At 35.9% G+C, this 19,213-nt stretch overlaps 2 protein-coding genes across 4 annotated transcripts; both read right to left on the reverse strand.

The window, feature by feature from the left end:
• Positions 1-2,810: 2,810 nt before the first annotated feature.
• On the reverse strand, positions 2,811-11,995 carry LOC121971414 (glutamyl-tRNA(Gln) amidotransferase subunit B, chloroplastic/mitochondrial-like). 3 transcript variants are annotated; one of them, XM_042522675.1, is made up of 9 exons: positions 11,840-11,995; positions 10,828-11,513; positions 10,504-10,713; positions 4,934-5,074; positions 4,651-4,854; positions 4,367-4,564; positions 3,765-3,833; positions 3,082-3,198; positions 2,811-3,006 (listed from the first exon to the last, which is right to left on the reverse strand). In XM_042522675.1, the coding sequence occupies exons 2-9, from the start codon at positions 11,443-11,445 to the stop codon at positions 2,926-2,928; spliced, it is 1,638 nt and encodes a 545-aa protein (XP_042378609.1). In that variant the 5' UTR covers positions 11,446-11,513; positions 11,840-11,995; the 3' UTR covers positions 2,811-2,925. The 3 variants fall into 3 exon arrangements, with proteins under 3 accessions (XP_042378609.1, XP_042378611.1, XP_042378610.1); XM_042522677.1 differs by having other exon boundaries at positions 10,828-11,452; positions 11,840-11,942; XM_042522676.1 differs by having other exon boundaries at positions 10,828-11,545; positions 11,840-11,942.
• A 1,819-nt stretch (positions 11,996-13,814) lies between these two features.
• Positions 13,815-16,726, reverse strand: LOC121971417 (60S ribosomal protein L5). The gene is made up of 9 exons (XM_042522678.1): positions 16,632-16,726; positions 15,438-15,507; positions 15,269-15,360; positions 15,055-15,181; positions 14,902-14,981; positions 14,705-14,821; positions 14,373-14,507; positions 14,117-14,286; positions 13,815-14,040 (listed from the first exon to the last, which is right to left on the reverse strand). Exons 1-9 carry the CDS (start codon positions 16,632-16,634, stop codon positions 13,932-13,934), a joined length of 903 nt encoding a protein of 300 aa, XP_042378612.1. The 5' UTR covers positions 16,635-16,726; the 3' UTR covers positions 13,815-13,931.
• Positions 16,727-19,213: the final 2,487 nt, after the last annotated feature.

The following is a 19,213-nucleotide window of genomic DNA, read 5'->3' on the forward strand; positions in this document are numbered from 1 at the left end:
AGGATAAAATGGCAGGATCACGAGCACAACCGAGCACTGGTTGTCGTGACGATCTGAACTAGATCCGAAAACTATCACTATTTCTGTTGAGCAAAAGAAGTGCACAACAGAAGGGAAGGAAACATGGGGATTCAAGGAGGAATGGAAGCACGTGCTCACTTGTGCTCTTCTCACACAACGCTCACTTGAGTTTTTGTTTCTTTGTGCTTTTTTTCATTCCTCTCAAAGGTCTTATATAGACCTTGTTCTTGCCAACAAATTGGCTTGCAAGCACAACGAGCAAGCCACGTTGTGGCTTGCCTGCTTGTCAACAAGCAGGCCACGTTGTGGCTTGCCTGCTTGTCAACAAGCCACAACGTGGCTTGCATGCAAGTTTGTCACATGACTTGCAGGCAAGCTGGCGATCTTCTTACGCGGATATATCATGTCCTGACCGATTTTATGAGTAATGGGGTTCACAAAAAGACCCCTCGGGTTGATGTCATCCGGGTCCTGAATTCTCACCCCCTTTGTTTCGAATCAGCCGGAAAGCTTCACTTTCTTTGTGGGATTGAAACCCACACATCGTGTTTCCATTCAATTTTTTCCAACAGATTCTTCTTCTTTTAGTGTGGAGTGGGATAGCGATTACGGCTATGAAGCTGTGAAGCAACCTTATTGCATCGGCAGGAAGAGGTCAGGGGCATGTGCATCAGATCAAGAAAGAAAAAAAGGAGTTCCTTGGATGGAAGAAGAGCACAAAGTAAGTCACTTAGATTCTATGTTCATTTAGTTTCATAAGATTTGATTCACTAGCTTAATGCCATCTATGAAGTTGGTGTTTAGCTTACATAAATCTGTTGGTGTACCTTGTAACTTATGTAGTTTATGGTTGCTGGTGCTTGAACTGAATCAACTTGGTTCTGAAATGTAGAAATTTCTTATCTTCTACAAGTGATTCCTACTTGTCCTTAAAAAGTATGGTAAAGGGGATTGCAGAAGTATATCTAGGAGCTTTGTGATTACTAGGACCCCTACTCAAGTTGCTAGTCATGCCCAAAAATACTTCATCAGACTAAATTCGGGTGGCAAAGACAAGAGTAGATCCAGCATACATGACATTACTACCGCCAATTTTCCAGATAATAGGCCTCCTTCCCTGTCTCAATCATCTGTTCTCACCACTCAGTTAGAAGTCACATTGCCAGGTTCCTACTCATCTAACCATTCAAATTGGCCTGATGAAGCAACTGGTTTTCCAAGTTCATTAATTAAAGGGAGTCAGTTCCTGCAAACCCATCATGGAGCTGCGACCTTATGAGATGAAGATAGAAGCTCATGCATCTAGGAGTCGCATTCTTCATGGTGTTGTGGTTCACAGCATCTAGAAGTCATCATCACCTTCATGGTTGAGATCATGATCTATACGTGAGGATTGAACCTAAGGCGAATTAATGATTAGATTTCCCCACGAACTAGGGAAAATACATGGTTTTCTTCTTCCCTGTATTCTTCTTCTTCCTCATGATTAATTTATATTAATTATACCACCATACAGTACATAAATAAAGTTGTAACTCAGCAAGCACTGGCCTGTGTTCTTTCTCTTATGTACTTCGAGACTATAAGATGTGTTCAAGAAGCACACCTTTTTCTAATTTGACGTCCAAAACTAATCTGATCATTGTAGCAGTTTGTCAAGGCCAAAAGCACTTGTGAGTTGATGCACAAAGTTCATGTCCAAAAGTAATCTTAAACTCGGTCGTGTTTTTGTTCACTCTAGTTCCATGTCTTAGAATAGGATGAAAGTGAGCAGACGGACGACAAACAGAGAACCACAAAAGGTAAGTCCACAAGGAAAAAAAATGGCCATGTAATCATGTTCTTGCAACCAACGATCAGGGAGCAACTTTGTAATCCTGTATTGCAACGATAGTCATGAAAACTCGCTCCAATTGGAGCGATAAAGTCATGAAAACCGCCCCCGGAATTATGGTGCAGCAGTAGGACATTTTAATTATCATCCACACATTTACAGTTCGAACTTTAGTTATGATAAATTTATAGAAATTTTTCCTCTAATGGGCCACACAATTAAAGGATATTGGACTCCTGAACTGCCCACTGCGAACGCTTCCCGATTTACCCTGGTGTCCGGTGAAAATTTTTCATGAAACCAAATCGATCATCCCAAATTCGACGTTATCCAATCTAATTATTATTATTTTTTTAATAAAGTCATGAAAACCGCTCCAATTGGAGTACTTTGTAAAATTGCTGCAACGATGTCGGACAAAAGCAGTTTCAAAATATAAAGCGCCCTTTTGATATTTATTTCAAAGTGTGGTACACTTTTGATAATAATGATAATAAGGACGCCCTTTTAAATTTCTACCTTTTATATAAAAAAAAATCACACTTTCATAAGTATTAATATCTATAGTTTGGTTATCATGTTATCCCATATTTTTAACAATTAAGGGGAGAATTAATAACACTCATCTATGAAAGTGATCCTACCAAAGTATAAAGGTAAAATAATAATAGTGAAACTATTTTAAAAGGTAGTTAAAATACAAGAATAAAATGAAAATTTTCTCTTCTCTAAATGTCATCTGTATGAAAATTTAGGAGGCGTTTGATTTGTATTTTTCATGCTGCTTTCTATTTTCATTTTTTGAGAAAATGAAAAATACTTTTGGTTTGCATTTTCCACGTTCATTTTTAAGAAAATAAGAGAATGTTTTTTAAAAAAACAAAAAATGTAGAAAAATCATTTTCTAAAAAATAAAAAGCACACGTTTTTTCAGAAAATAAAAATGAAAATGGAATAAATCAAACGCACCTACATTCTTGTGTTCCCAATTTATTAAAGTCAACTCTGACTTTCTAAACTTTGCAAGAAAATCTATAAGGTAGATCTCATGACTTTGGGTCTTAACAAAGTCAACTCTCTCCTTTCAATTTGACGCCAAGAATCTGGTTCAAAACCAATGGATTTGCCTTGCCCTTGGATTCCTTCATCACCTACAGAACCAAAAATCAGAGTTTCAGACTGCAGTAATAATCATAACTTTTTGACATTGTTGCTGATTCATGCACCTGGCCGGCGAAAAACCCCTGCAACCTGGTTTTTCCTGCACGGTATTGTTCGAGCTGCTTGGGATTTGCCGCAAGGACTTTATCAACTAGTGCTTCTATGGCTGCTGGATCTACAATCTGAAATTTCGCATATAAAGTGAGTTATACATTGTGGAAAACAAATTTGCTGGATAACCAGCAACAAGTTCGACAATCAGTATCGATTTTCATGGTTGGAAAAGGAGCACAAACATAGAAAGCTTGGTCTCGTAAATTTTATGATAGAAAAGCCTAAAATTGATGTTGCTCACTCCTGTTTAGATGAGTCAGAAGCTATCATGTATCTTTCATTATGAATTGTTCTTCTGAGACTTCGAAATGGAGTTCTTTCAGCCGTAAGAATTGTCGGAAGATCCTTACGACTTATGCTGCTACTGCTGTTGTTATAATTCAAAGCCATGCTCAACATATTAACAACTACAACAAATGTTAAACTACTCTATTCGCGGTTAACAGTTTACGACTTTATCGGCTCAACTATAGTTAATATTTAGGTAGTTAGAAATCTGGAGATATTACGAAGAATTACTTGGATACCTTCGATCGATAAACAGAAGAATCCATGCATCAAATCATCACAATTCAATGTTCAGATCAACAATTATAAATTCAGATGCTTTGCGGACCGGAAATATTAGACTTGCCTGAACTAGATCCTTTTCCTCTATCAGTGACTGGACAGTTCCACCTTTGGCCAGAAGCTCAAAAAGTATCTGTCAGAAAATGGAAAAAAAAATGAGAATATTTAGAAAAATATGGTATATAATGTCGAACATCTGGTAGGGATGTTTAAGCATATGGTCTATAGCCTTTTCAAAACATTCTGCATAGAAGAACTATTAGTTCGTATAGTTTTCAAGTGACTCGGTAAGACAAAGAAGAGAGAAGAGAATAAAATGCTTAGCTTAGCTAAATAGAATTAACGACGTAACCCTGAGCTTTTAGAGTATACTTACAATGATGGCATATCGTATCATAATGAAAAAAAAAACATAGTAATTGTTGTTTATGATACCGTCAACTCCTAGGAAATTTATGACTTCATGATTATTTCCCAGAAGTAGACTGAAGAATATGCTAAGAAATAATAAGTTCAGCAAGACATGTTGAGAGTTTGACAATTTTCTTGATTGCAAAAAATGAGTTGATTAATTTTACATGTCAACAACTTTAATATTACCAAAACAACCATAACCGGATTATAGAAGGAAATTATCCGACACACGAAATCCAAACATTGGCATACCTCCTTCCCGATCTTCCCACTGATGGTTCCATTTTTTATTGAAGCTATTAATTCAGAAAGCTCAAACGGTGTTAGTTTTATTTCAGTTATCGAAAGTCGCTCATTTTTCAGAAAAGCTGAAATATCTCCCATAATCCAGTTGGCGGCTAATTTTGGATCAGCGCCGTTCTCAAGAGATGCATCAAAAAATTCAGCAACCTGCAAAATTCATCAGTTGTCACTGTTCCTCAATGAAAGGCATCTGTTTATCTCTAAAGTAACCCAAGATTTTAGCTATTTCCTACATGATTGTCATTAGCTAGAAAGAGAACATCTTGCATTGTGAGACCCATTTTCTCATATCGTCTGCGCTTTGCTTCGGGAAGCTCAGGCAACCCTTGACAAAGTTTGTCGACAAATTCCTTTGTGAGAACAACTTCTGGTAGGTCAGGCTCTGGAAAATATCTATAATCTGCTAGCCCTTCCTTTTTCCTCATTGTAAAAGTTTTCTGGTCCATAAACAGTCAACATGAAAAAAGAAAAATGAAGATAAGACTCAGAATCTGAACTACATGGAAAATGGCAAACCTGAGCACCTTCTTCCCATAGACGAGTTTCTTGGAAAATCTGATCACTTTGACCTTGACTATGTAGAAGAACCTGTCTCGAGATCTCATAATCAATGGCTCTATTCATTGCAGAAAACGAATTCATGTTCTTTATTTCTACCTGTCAACAAAGCAAGTAAAAGCGGGAGCAACAATCACTATAAATGAAAAAGGTCTAACTTCTAACCGCTAAATTAATTCATCCAAAGTAATCCTGTAATGAATGCAGAAGAAAACACAATAAGGTGATCACTGATCAATCATGACCACAGTCAATTTAGCTATAGATCTGTAGAAATCAGGAAAAGGTTGCCATCTTGATTAATCCAAAAATGTGTCAGGAATAAAGAGTACAAAGCTTTATATAGTTAGATTAAGAAAATATAAATCCTAAATTGAAAAACTAAAAGACTAAATTACCCTAAAGGCTATAAACAAATAATCCTAATAAATACATATAATCTAACATTCCCCCTCAAACTCACGATGCTACAGCTAGAAACATTAAAAATGAAAATGCGAAGCAAAATGAGCCTTGGTAAACATTTCAGCTATCTGCAACGAGAAAGGAACAAAAGGCAGTGTGATAGTGTCAAGCTGTAAATGATGAGTGAGATGACAATCAATCTCAATATACTTCGTTCTCTCATGAAAAATCATATTGCATGCAATTTGAATGACACTCTGATTATCACAATGGTTGCCGAAGAAAAACTCTCATATCTGTAAGCAACCGACGTAGCCAAACAATCTCATAAGTGGTGGTAGTTATGGCACGATATTCAGCTTCAGTAGAAGATCTTGAAATAATATCTTGTTTTTTACTCTTTCAAGAGATAAAAGAATCGTCAAGAAAAATGGCAATCAGCATCAGAATATGCACATAACTCTAACGAGAAAGTAGAAGGGAATAAGAGACTCTAAAACTGAGTTCCTCTAAGATACCAGAGAATGCGAAGAACAACAACCCAATAAACTATGGTCGGTGCGTGACAAATTGATTAACCATATGTACAACATGCGCAATATCAGGATAAGTCACAGTGAGATAAACCAAGCTTCCCACAACTGTGTATGGTAGAGGTTAGGATCTGGCAAAGGAGAACTATCTGATGGAGAGCAACGAGCATTAGTCTCAAGAGGAGTATCAACTACCTTGTTGTCAGGGAGACGTGGACGCTCAAATAGATCAGCTATGTACTTTGACTGAGATAAGAGATAACCTTTTAGCGAAGAGGCAATCTTGATCCCTAGAAAATAGTATAGTAAACTCAAATCTTTCATAGCGAAACAATGAACTACTTCAAACTTCAAAATCTAAATTCAATCAAAATCATCATCTGTAATTATCATGTCATCCACATATAAAGACAAAAGTATATGATTCACACGCGTACACCTGACAAATAAAACCAAATCATGATTATTAGGATGAAAGCCAAGCGAAGTAATCACCGTGGAGAACTTTACAAACTAAGCACGTAGTGCTTGTTTAAGTCCATAGAGAGCTTTGTAAAGCTTGCAAACTTCACCAAGTCGGTGAGCAACTCCAGGAGGAGGCACTATATACACTTCTTCTTGAAGATCACCATTTAAAAAGGCATCGTTGACATCTATCTAAGATATTTTACGATCAGAGGTAACGACAATTAACATACGAACAATAGTCATTTTAACAACAGGAGCAAAAGTTTCTCATAATCCATGTCATACTCCTAAGAGTAACCTTTAGCAACAAGACGAGCTTTGTACCGTTCGACATAACCATCAAATTTAGTTTTGATCTTATAGACCCAACAAGAACCAATGACGTGTTTCCCTGGTGGCAAGAGGTACCAAATCTCAAGTACGAGTATGATGCAGAGCAGTTAATTCCTCGTCCATAGCATTTTGCCAAAGAGAGTTACCAACAACTTCTCTATAGGACAAAGGCTCAGCAAGATAATGAACAAAGGTAACAAAAGAAGCAAAGGAACTAAAATAACAAAAATAAGCAAAAGCATGTAGTTTAGTAGACTTACGAGGACGTGTAAACCGATAAGTAGGATTGTCCACAATCTCATGAGGTGATGGAACAGTCGCAGGAGGGGAGGGGGAGGGGCAATAGATGTCTCAAGAATACCAGATTCAGTGAAGCTATCATGTGAAAGAGTAGCCGTGGGGGAGGCTTCATTGGTGTCGGTACTGAAGGGATCAATTCGAATAAGATTTGCATGAGTCATGTGGTAGAAGAGGTACGGAGAAAAAAGGAATATGCTCAAGAAACACAAAATGACGAGAGACATGTAATTTTTGACTAATTGGATCAAAACAACGATATCCCTTGACCAACACCATAACCAAGGAAGACACACAAAGTAAACCTAGAGGACAATTTATCACGGTCAACATGTGGTCGGAGAACAAAACAAGTACAACAAAAAAACACGTAAAGAGGAATAATCAAGAGCATGACCATATAATTTTTGAAAAATGAGACAAACTTGAATTGTGAGAAGTCAAAATCTTATTAATTACATGAGTAGCAGTAAGAACTGTTTCTCCCCAAAAAACACTAGGAACATTCGCAGACAATAAGAATGAGCGGATTGTCTCAATAAGATGTTTATGCTTTCTCTCGGCAACCCCATTCTGTTAAGATGTTTCTCGACACGAGATTTGATGTATAGTAGCTTATGATGCAAGTAAATGAGAAAAAACATTGGAAGTGTACTCGCTTCCTAAATCACAACGAAAATACTTGATAACAACCGAATGTTGAGTTTTAACAAGAGCTTTAAAGTCATTGAAGATGCTAAGATAATCATATTTGTGTTTTATAAGATAAATCCAAGCATAACGAGTGCAATCATCAATAAAAGAAACATAATATCTTGATCTCCCTTTAGTAGTAAGGGGAGAAGGCCCCCACACATCAGAATGAACAAGATCAAAAGGATTATAAGAAAAATATAGACTTTTATTGAAAGGTAACGTAGAAAATTTTGTCAATTTACAAACACTATAATCAAAAATATTATGACTTTTTAAAGTTTCTAATACTCCAGACGAAGAAAAAATTGTAAACGGGACACTGAAACATGACCTAAACGAGTATGCCACAAATAAAAATCAGAAGAACGACGCAATCGAAAAGATGACAGATCAACACTAGAAGCTACAACTTCTAGTACTTGGAGCTTATCCAAGACATAGAGTCCCCTTTGCCTACGGCTTGTCTCAATCATCTTCTGAGATCGCGGGTCTTGCACATAACAATTGGATGAAGAAAAAAAAGATTGTATATCCAAATTCACACAATTGACTAACAGAAACAAGATTAAATGTAAGACTAGGAATATGATAAACATCAAGAAGAGACAAGCAAGTTGTAACAACAAAACCAACACCTATTAATGGCATTGGAGTCCATCAGCAGTCACAATTAATAAAGATGAATTAGAAGACAAGGAGATAAAGGATGACAAGTCAGGTGGCATATGATGAGAGGCTCCAAAATCTAAGATCCATAAAAAGGAAAATATACCTGATGTACTAGAGGATGATAAACCTATATGAGAAAAAACAGACATGGCAAACGGCTATGAAGCAAAGAATTGTTGAAACTGCTCAAGCACATATGAATCTAAAGAGGGGGCAACAACTGCATTACTAAACTGGTAGTTTATATGACAACTATTATGGTTGATTACCAGATTTCTATGAAGCATTTTGATGTAGCAATGGTGGTTGTTGCGGTTGTTGCTGCTAATACTATTGTTGCGGTGGTTGTTTCTATTGCTACGGTACTTTACCTTTATTCAACAATAATGAACTTCCAGTGTCCCTTTTCTTTGCAATAAGCACACTTATCACTAAAAACCTTCAAAGTCGACCTATTTTGATTATGAGGCGGTGGCTGCTGTTGTGCTGCAAAAACAGATGGCTAGACGATGCAATAGTCCTCTTATCAACCTAAGACTTAAGGCGAATCTCCTCAGCTAGCAATTCATGTACTACCGAATCAACGAAAGGGAGAGGACTATGATGCAAAATTGTTCTGCGCAATCCTTCAAAGTCATCACGAAGATCCATCAAGAATTGGACCAGACGTTATTCTTTTCTCTGAGTGACATAAGCTAGGAATGCTCGTAATTCTGAAGATTCTATGAGTGTGGTCTTATAGTTCTAACATGGCAGAATAAAAATCTTGGAGTCCATATCTTGCTGTTGAAGTGCGCGGATATTTGTTTTCAATTGATATTGTTTGGCAAAATTAGACTGTGTGTATAATCTTGGCAGATGATCCCAAACCTCTTTGGCTGTCTCGCACTTGGCCAACTGAGCACCAATAGAGTGTGAAACAGAATTATTGATCCACGTAATAATCTTCGCATTATCGGCCTCCCAAACATCCGACGACTTTGCATAATCATCAGCGTTATTGTCCATAGGTTGAATTCGCACACCTAAAACATATCCCACGTAGATTTTCCCCACAAGAAGTTTTCTTAACATGTCCCCAATAAGAATAATTTTTTTCATCCAGTCGAACACTAATCAATTGAAGTCAATCATCCGTGCGACCACTCATGATGATAGATTGAATTGTACTCGCGAATAACCGAACAAAAAACAAAACCAAGTTGATGCAAAAATAAAAGAAACCCAATCCAAATGTAAGGCCACACCAAAAACTGTGGATTGAATTAACAATCCTTTACGCAAACCATCAAAATCATGAAGATGAAAACTCTGATACCATATAGAAATTGAGACGAGGAAAAGGTAACCATCTTGATTAATCCAAAAAGTATGTTAGGAATAAAGAGTACACAGTCTTATATAATTAGATTAAGAAAACATAAACCCTAAATTGTAAAGACAAAAGACTAAATTGCCCTAAAGGCTATAAACAAATAATCCTAATAAATATATATAATCTAACAAGATCAACTCTCTTGACCATCATACGATCCACATCGATGTCCTCAGTTGTTCCACATATTAATAAGTATGGGACAATTATTATAAACCTTAGGAGTTATCAAAAAAGTATACTTAAAAGGAAGTTCTATAAAACGACGGCTAGACCTGATATGTTATATGGAATTGAATGTTAGGCTATGACTTAAGTTGTAGAGATGAAAATGTTAAGGTTGATGTGCAGACATACGAGAATAGACAGGATAAGAAATAAAATATTAGAAAGAAAGTCAGAATTGCACCTATTGAGGGAAAACTCCCAGAAACATGTTTAAAATCGTATATACATGTACTTAGACAACTAATAAATGATCCAGTTAGGCAATGTGAAATTATGATAAATATACACATCAAATGAGGCTTAGTTGTTGTTGTAGTAGATGGTGATCAAATACCATTCCACTTAAAACTTAAGTTTGTGATACTTTCCAAGTCCATAAAAGATTGACATATTCAACAAAAAAAAACACCATATGTTTTTGATCATTTTACATTAAAATAAAAAAAAAATTGAATCTATGCCGAATGAAAGCAGTACACGGTTTCGAGTAGATATGTATTAAGTAATATATGAGAAAATAATACCTTTGTACCGAATTTTGATTGCCCTATTGGACGAACAGAAACATTTACATCGCAACGAAGTGAACCTTCCTGCATATTTCCATTGCTTATTCCAAGAAACCTAACCAGCCTTTGTATCTCTGCTGCATATTCAGCAGCCTCAATTCCACTCCTCATATCGGGCTCAGAGACAATCTCTAGTAAAGGTACCCCTGCCCTATTCAAGTCGACCTGCACAAAAATGCCTCAGCAATCACTACATCATAATCTTAATAAAAATGACAATTATATGACAAGATTAGAAATATGCAAATATGTCAATTAGCAATCAAGACAGAAACCAACCTGCGAATAACTCCCTGTTTCTGAATGGAGCAGTTTCCCTGCATCTTCTTCCATGTGAACTCTAGTTATGCCAAACCTTCTATGACCGCCACCAAACTCAACCGGAAGATCTACATCGATGAAGCCTTTAGTTGCAATTGGGATGTCGAATTGTGAGATCTGGTACCCTTTGGGTAGATCTGGGTAAAAGTAATGTTTCCTGTCGAACTTGGAGGTCATCGACAACCCACAATTGAGTGCAAGGCCCAGCTTCACTGCAAATTCAACAACCTTGGAGTTCAGAACTGGCAGAGTACCAGGATGCCCCATGCAAACAGGGCAAATGGTGGTGTTCGGTCGTGACCCATAGACATAAGGACAGCTGCAAAATGCCTTGGTGAGGGTGAACAGCTGAACATGGGTCTCTATCCCAATGATAGCTTCAAATCCATGTGTGTTCGGCTCCAAAGCTCTTTTAGGTGCTACTTGGATTAGCTCCTCTTTCAGAGTGTTAGCAGTGCCCTCTCCTCGAGCACTAGTACAAGACCTTGAGGCTCGCAATCTGCGAAAAAGAACACCACTGCTCCTGCTGAAGAACTGAGAGTTGGCTATAATTCCGCGATGAAAGATCAGAGCCATCGCCACTCTATTTGTTTGTGAAAACAATTATCAGAAAGCCAAGTAGCCGCCTCAAGCAAGCATCACACCTTGAGCAAAGCAACGAAAGCAGTGCAAATAACTATTAAGTAGAAAGAACTTTTCTTAGAGGCGTTTCGACAAACAACTATAAGGGATGAAGAAACCCAACGCAGATCGCCGGAAACTGGATTTCCGATCCCATTAAACAATCAAAGTAAACCCTAACTGATGTTATACAGTGAAACAAATCAGATTTCGGTGGGAAGAAATCGGGTAATTAGGGAAAAACAAGTTCTTACAAAGCAAAAACATCTTTTTGCTTTGACTTGGAGAAGAAGAGCAGAAAGGATTTAGAACTGAATATGAGAAATTAATGGAGAAAAGGGAGACGTACCGGCGAAATGATCAGTGTTCCAAGAGAACGAACGGCGGCGAGCGGATGAGCGGGAGGAGCTCCATAGCTCAACCAGGATAATGAGTGAGAATGAATTGGGTTTGGATCCTACAAATTTAGCCGGATCCGAGATTTGAGATCTTTGTCGTGATCTTGGATCGAGCGTCGTAGATTTCCCATCCTCCGTTCCAAGATTCTCGGGACGCCGACTCATCAACCTAACCCCTGTGAATCTACGATGAAGATCCTGATAGGAAATATTTCTTTTAAATATTTAGATCCTGCATCACTTATTCTTTAAATATTTTAAATCTTATAATTAAATATTCTATCAACTAAATGTTTATGATCTTATTTATTAAATATTTTACTCTTAAATATTTATAATTTAATAATTAAATATTTCATCAATCAAATATTTTAAAATTTAAAATTATTTTATTAATTTATATCTAATTTTATATTAAAATAAATTAATTATATTTTTTTAATTCCTTAAATTTAATATATATTTTCTATTATTTACCTATAAATATTTTTTACATATTATTTAATATAATATAATAATTATTTAATAGAATTATTATATTATATTAACGTTGGGATTTTTTAAAAAATAAAAGTAACATTCATTTGTCAAAACGATTGAATTAAAAAAATACCATTGCCCACCAAAAGGTGAACCCAATATAAATTTGTATCCGATGATTTTTAATACTTTTTAAATATTTTTAAAAAAAAATGTTTAAAAGAAAAGAATATTTAGAGAAATATCTCTAATTATGGAGGTTATGCAAATTGATGATCCCATGATTTGATCGTTGGTAATTAAATAGATAATTATTTCAATAGATCTAACCTCAATTTTTAACTAATCAAAATAATTTATAAGATATGTGGCCTCTCTTGTGTAAAGGATTATTATGCTAAGTTAAAATATCTCTCATAATTTAGTAATATCATTTTTTTACTCCAATGTTATGAAAAAACAAGGATTTCAATTACAATTTATATATATGTTGTAATATAGATATTTTATCTATTAATATTATACTATAGTAATTATAAATACTAACTATTATTAATATTATATAGTTATAACAGTCATCTCTAATTAATATTATATAACTGTTACCGTATAAACCGTTTATTTTTTCGTTTGGTCAAATATTGTACTGCATTATTTACGTCATACCGTGTAACGTTTAAAAATGATCTCATACTATTATAACATTGTTAAAAATAAAAGTATTTTTAAAAGAAAAATATATCAAAATGGACACTATTTTGATAATAAATTTTTAAAAAAAAACATCCAAAGAAACATTCCTTTGATTATATATAAATATATTATTTTTAGAGAAAAAAAATCTTAAAAATTAAATCATTAAATATTTTCTAACGAATTTAAAATTAGATATATAAATTTTAAGGACGTTTTAAATTTTTATTTTATAAATTATATTTATTTATTAATTAGGTTAGAAAAATAATACATTGGGCTAGCAACTTTCGTATTAAACTAACTTTTAAAAAATAATTAAAATATAAATTTTAGCATGCCATTTTTATCAAAATATAAAATGGAATTTTAGGTAATTTTAAGTATCCTTTTAATTAGTACCTTTTTCTTTTATTCAATAATTTAAAATATATAAAATAAAAAACTTAATGTTTATAAATAAAATTCAGAATAATTTATAAATCAATTTATATAAAACTTAATTATTTTTTTTAGATTTTTAATTTAGATATATATATAAATATATTGATTTATTAAAAATAACTTAAAATTATTTATAATATATTAAAAAAGTATATAGTAGATAAACATTTAATCTAATTTATAAAAACAACTTTAGCTTAATAAAAATTAAAAATCAACTCAAGCAGAGCTCGATAAATTTTTTAATAAAATCTTGATAAGTAAACAAACAAAATTGAATATAACTAATCTCAACTAACATAACTCGACTAAGAAAATCAATTACCAATTTGCATCAGTCAAAATCTCAGTGTATGATCAAATTGGTTGAATGCTTATAAGGAGATTAAAGTAGTGGACTGGCAAGGGTAGCCTCATCGTAACTTTTCACTCGTCGTCGTCGTCTTCATCAGCACCGGCAGAAGCATTAAGAGCGTTCAATCTTTCAATGAGTTTAGCCTTCCTTTCCTCGTAAGTAAGCTTCTTCAAGTTGTACCTAAAAAGAATAGAAAAACATGTATAAACTCTATCCATGTTGTCATGGTTAGTTTCCGTGTCAGTGGAGGACGAACCTCTTATGCTCCTTTGGCTCTGGCTTTGTCAACTTCACTGCACTTGGATTGGCACGGATGGCAGCATGAACTTTCTTGTACAGCTCCTCCATGTTATCAGCGCTAACTCCTTTCTTGATGTATTCGCTAAAGTGTGCCTGGTATTTTTCTGGCTCATCCTCCATCAGAATCTGGGGTTTCAAACAAATGAGAAATTCGACATTTAACTCTACAATAAGCTCTTGGACAAGGCGGTGAAAGCATGAAAGGAACTAACCCTCATGTATGCAGCAACGTGACCACCAAAAATGTACTTCCGGTGAACATCTGCATCAAGTTGCTTATCGTCCTTGTTAAAGCCGGCGAATCTCTTGTCACTGTGAGGGATATCTAGTCCACCATCTAACGCTCCCTGTACACAAGGACCCGAAAAATATCAAAAATTGAAACGATTGAAATTGGAACGGTCCTTTCTTTTCATATGTATTTCTCATCTAAAACTCTTGTTTTTGCACATATAATCTTCTCCATGACAAACATCTTTACTAGATAAAAAGGCATCAAATAGTATTCTTCGATAAGCATATTTAATGTTTTTGAGACAAACACCTTAAGAGCACCAAATACTCGGTTGCCTGTAGTTGTGCGCAGAAGGCCAACATCAAGAAAAGCACGGAAAGGCCTTCTAGTATCAGTGGGTTCGACAGAAAAATCCTCTCCAGTGGCCTAAAGATATCCATACAGGTTAGGCGAACTACAATTACGGAACAAAGTTAGACAAAGCATAAAGAGTACAAAGGAGACACCTCAATATTTCCCTCGTATTCACCATCCAATTCAAGGGTCTTCAAGACTCGCCTTGCCAAGAGAAGCCCCGTGCAATAAGCTAATTGTCCAGAAACACCCTTTGAGATGTGAAATAAATAAATAATAAATAAAGAAGAATATGAATGTCTTACCTGCAGCATAGTTTGTAAGACCAACTTCAAGTCCATAGCGAGGGAGTTCGTGTGCATAGGCAGAAGCAAGAACTAAATCACCAACAATGCTCGCAGATATTATTTGTGCAACAATATCCGTGTTAGTCTGATAGCAAACCGAGTTAAGAACTGAATCTAATTATTCACGACATCAAAGTAACGAAATGAAGATAGAAGCAACTTCCAAGGATACAAAACGAACAACAAATCTATATTTAGGAGTGTTATATTTGTTCTTGTCCTGGTTGATCAACCTGATCCGCGCACGGTAATCAGTTTTTCCCTCTGTCCAATGCAAAAAAAAAAGGATGCTTCAGAACCAGCTACAGTTGCCAAACTATAGATTGAAATGTGAATTATACCTCTCCTTCTTTTGTACTTGACTTGAAACCTCTTGAAGTAAGCCTTTGCCTTTTGAGTTTTGACGAACGTCTGAGATTGAAAATATTCTCAAACTTAAACACTTAGTCCACCAAAATATATAATTAACTAACAACAGCAACAACAACCAAGCTTTTATCACACTGAGTAAAATTGACTATACTTCATGTCATTGGGTTCGATCTCCTACTATATCATCATCTATATTTAAATAAATTTTATTTTATTTTATTATTATTAACCAAATCTTATTTAGTCTTCCTCTTCTTTGATTAATGTATGTATTTATCATGATCTCACATCATCTGACATATTTATTGATACTATACCATCTTAAACGTCTCTCGAAGTTTTATTTCAATAGGCACAACTTGACTTTCTCTCTAAATTTCTCTTTTCTTATCCTATCTATCCTCATACATTTGTACATCTTTATCTCTTTGACTCTCATGTTCTGCTCACGTACTCGATTCATAGTCAAACATTCAACTTTTTAAAACATAAAAAGAACCAACCATCATTTTATACAACTTCTCGTAAAGTTTTAGATCTTACGATCACAAAGAACACCTAATGCCCTCATCTATTTCAGCAATCCTAGTTGTATCTTATGTAAAAGATCTTTATCAACCCCCTAACTGTTTGCAAAAAAGATCTTATAATTAGTCATCTCTTATTTTAACAATTGTCTTGCTACGCCTAATACTAATAAACTTAAATTCAATGGTCAAAAATTCTAAACAAAAAAAAGTTCTACAAGAAAAAAGTTAAGTAAAAGAATGCATTAAAAAAACTAGTGATGGATCGAGAACACAAATTGTTTAACTAAAAAACGATTCCAGACAATTAGAAGCACCATATCTGTAACAACTCAACCTCAACAGCTTAGAACAATTAGAATGAAAGAAAAATGCATCTTATCAGATTAGATTAACAAAAAGATTCAACTTTAATAACACTATAAAAAATATATATCCAGTTCTAATTCAAGGAAGATACAGTGATCGAGGCTGAACATTCTTACGCATCAAAAAATCTTTAAAAAAAACTAAAAAGTTAACATTTTTACGCTTGGATCCGTATCGTCGTGGACATAGAGAAAAAAAAGGGGAGATCTTTGTAGAAGCACGGGGAATTTCAACAACAAAGAAGGCGGGGATTCAAGAACATCTCACCATCTGGCTCTTCTCCTCTCGCTGCTATCCGCTGCCGCCTTCAGGGAGTGCTGAAGCGAGAGAGCAAGCGCTTATAAACGGAATCGATCATTTTACCCTAACGAGATCGAAGATCTGACGGTCGCGATTGCTCCATACTTCGACGAACCATCGCCCGATCGAGGCTCGAGAGGTGTTCTTGAAACCGGATCGAATGAACCATTCGATTAGGTTCATTTGAGGGTGAGAGATATGACTGTTTGATTAAAATTGTAAATGATGGACTCCTTCTATTGCCCTGTTCAATTGCCAGTTCTCTTTACTTTACCACGCCTAATCTGGAGAGAAGGTAAATTCATAAAGGGATCGTAATCAATTACGATTGAATAATGGTTATGATCCGATTGTAATTATATTGCGGAGAATCCTTGCTCCTAACGCCGACCTCTCTTGGCCCGGACGACCAACTTTCCGCACTTGTGGCAGACTGATGGCTCATAGATAGCTTGCGTGTCTAACACGTCAATCCATGTGGATATTCCTTGCGGCAGCTATATAAAATTGATTAGATGATGACTCATAGGAGAATGAAATTCTGACACACAAAAGGAGCCTCGAGGAGGAAGGGACCGTGGAATAGTCTGAAAAAATTGACAAATTTAGTTAGTCCCATTGACTAACCCTAAGGGCGATCAGTCTGGCTTCACAGAATTTTTTCACATGCCACTAAGGTAAATCCGGGAAACGCTCGCGGTGGGTGGTCAAAAAATCCAATATTCTTTGGTTGTGCACCTCATACCGTCATTCTGTCCCTAGATCAATACGAAAGAGGTAAATCACGAATGACTACTAACCATTAATGCAGGTGGCTAAGACATGGGGGAAGACATGCTCGAACATGTCAAGTTTCGACCTAAAATCTCATGTGACAACTCCTCATATTTCAACCATCGCACCGTTTCGAGAGATTACTATAGAGCAGCCCGAGCGTGCTGAAGAGGAGGACGTCAATAAAAAATAAGAATTTTTTTTATGAAATCTAGCTTTTGATCAATTTAATAGAAGAACATGATTAAGGTTGATTAGTATAAGTTCACAAATCAGATGATCTCGAATTCGAAAGAGATGAGTGCCCTAAGCATCATCGAAGGGGTTGATGGAACGAAGAACACAAGCTCAGTCAGCCCACTTCTTCCCTCTCAATTTGAACCATGTGATCTGATATTCCAAGGATCTCGTGCTCGATTAGTTTTAGCGCAGAGGCTTCAACTAATTGCTAATCGAATAAGGGAAAGTGAAATAGGTTTGCACTAGAGGTAACAATATTGCCAAACAATCAAAAACAAAAACAATCATAAGATCGAAGTGAGAGTTCAATCCTTGCGAAAACAATACTGTCTGTCATAAACTCTAAATCATAGGAACAATTCATTCATATCGAACATAAACATTGCAAGGATTTAAACCCCAAAATCAGAGGAACAAGTAATACATGCTAAGAAAAACACTCAGCAAGAGCAAAACACCACCAGGATTATCACAAACTAGTTGGAGGATTGTAAACAAAGCATAAACAATAAAAATCAACATGTAATCGAAATGGGAAGTCTGTAACTTATACAATGAAGTACCGATAAGTTCATGTTTGCTCCAACTATTTAAGATCGGCTAATAGGAGTTTCAACTATAACTAAGCAGAAAACATATGGAAACAGTCAGAATAACAAAAGGCAACATCAATTAGGAGTCAATGATACCGATGGAAGATAAGGAACCAGAAAATTTATAAATTGAGGCCGCAAGAAAAATTGTCCTTAGCATAGAGACTCTCATTTTATTGGATTGAGACGCGCTAGAAGGGAGGTGAATAGTATTCGTGGCTTTCATTTATCATTTTCGAAAACGTTCGAGTAAAACAGCGGAAATAAAACAGACACAAGAAGACCCAAGTATTTTTACTTGGTTCAGAGCCTTGGGTGACTCCTACTCCAAGGTCCACGATCGTTGATCGCTTTCGGTGGACAATCACTATCAATCCGTAAATCTTTTACAATGTTAAAGTACAAGTACTGAATAAAGAATTATATCAACAGTACAAACAGATGAAGATAGTCGTCGTCGGTTGTCGGAGTCGTAGAGCGTAGTTGGAACGTTTAGAGTAGCGTACAAGAGCACAGGTTGTTCAGTTTTCGTTCCTCTTGAAGATGTTCCCCGAGGCTCTTTTTATAGTCTCTGCAGGACTGATCCAGATCCTCAAAGCTCGGGATCAGGTTTAACCCGAAGCGGATCGATCAACTGATACCCACGTTCGGTCGACCAATCAGATGATCTCCTCCTCATCTGATCCGCTCGCTCCGCTTCGATCTGGTCAAATTCTATCCTTGGTTCGGTCGACCGATCCCAAGGTTCGGTCGACCGATCAGATGACCTCCTCATCCGATCTGATCCCCTCGGCTTCGATATGATCAACTCCCATCCTTGGTTCGGTCGACTGATCTCCAAGTTCGGTCGACCGATCTCTCGACTGAATCCGGTCTGCAATCTGGAAATCTGATCCTTTTGTGATGTGGTTCGATCAACCAATCAGGTCGTTCGGTTAACCA

Source organism: Zingiber officinale, chromosome 4A (assembly GCF_018446385.1).
Source record: "Zingiber officinale cultivar Zhangliang chromosome 4A, Zo_v1.1, whole genome shotgun sequence".
NCBI classification, from domain to species: domain Eukaryota; kingdom Viridiplantae; phylum Streptophyta; class Magnoliopsida; order Zingiberales; family Zingiberaceae; genus Zingiber; species Zingiber officinale.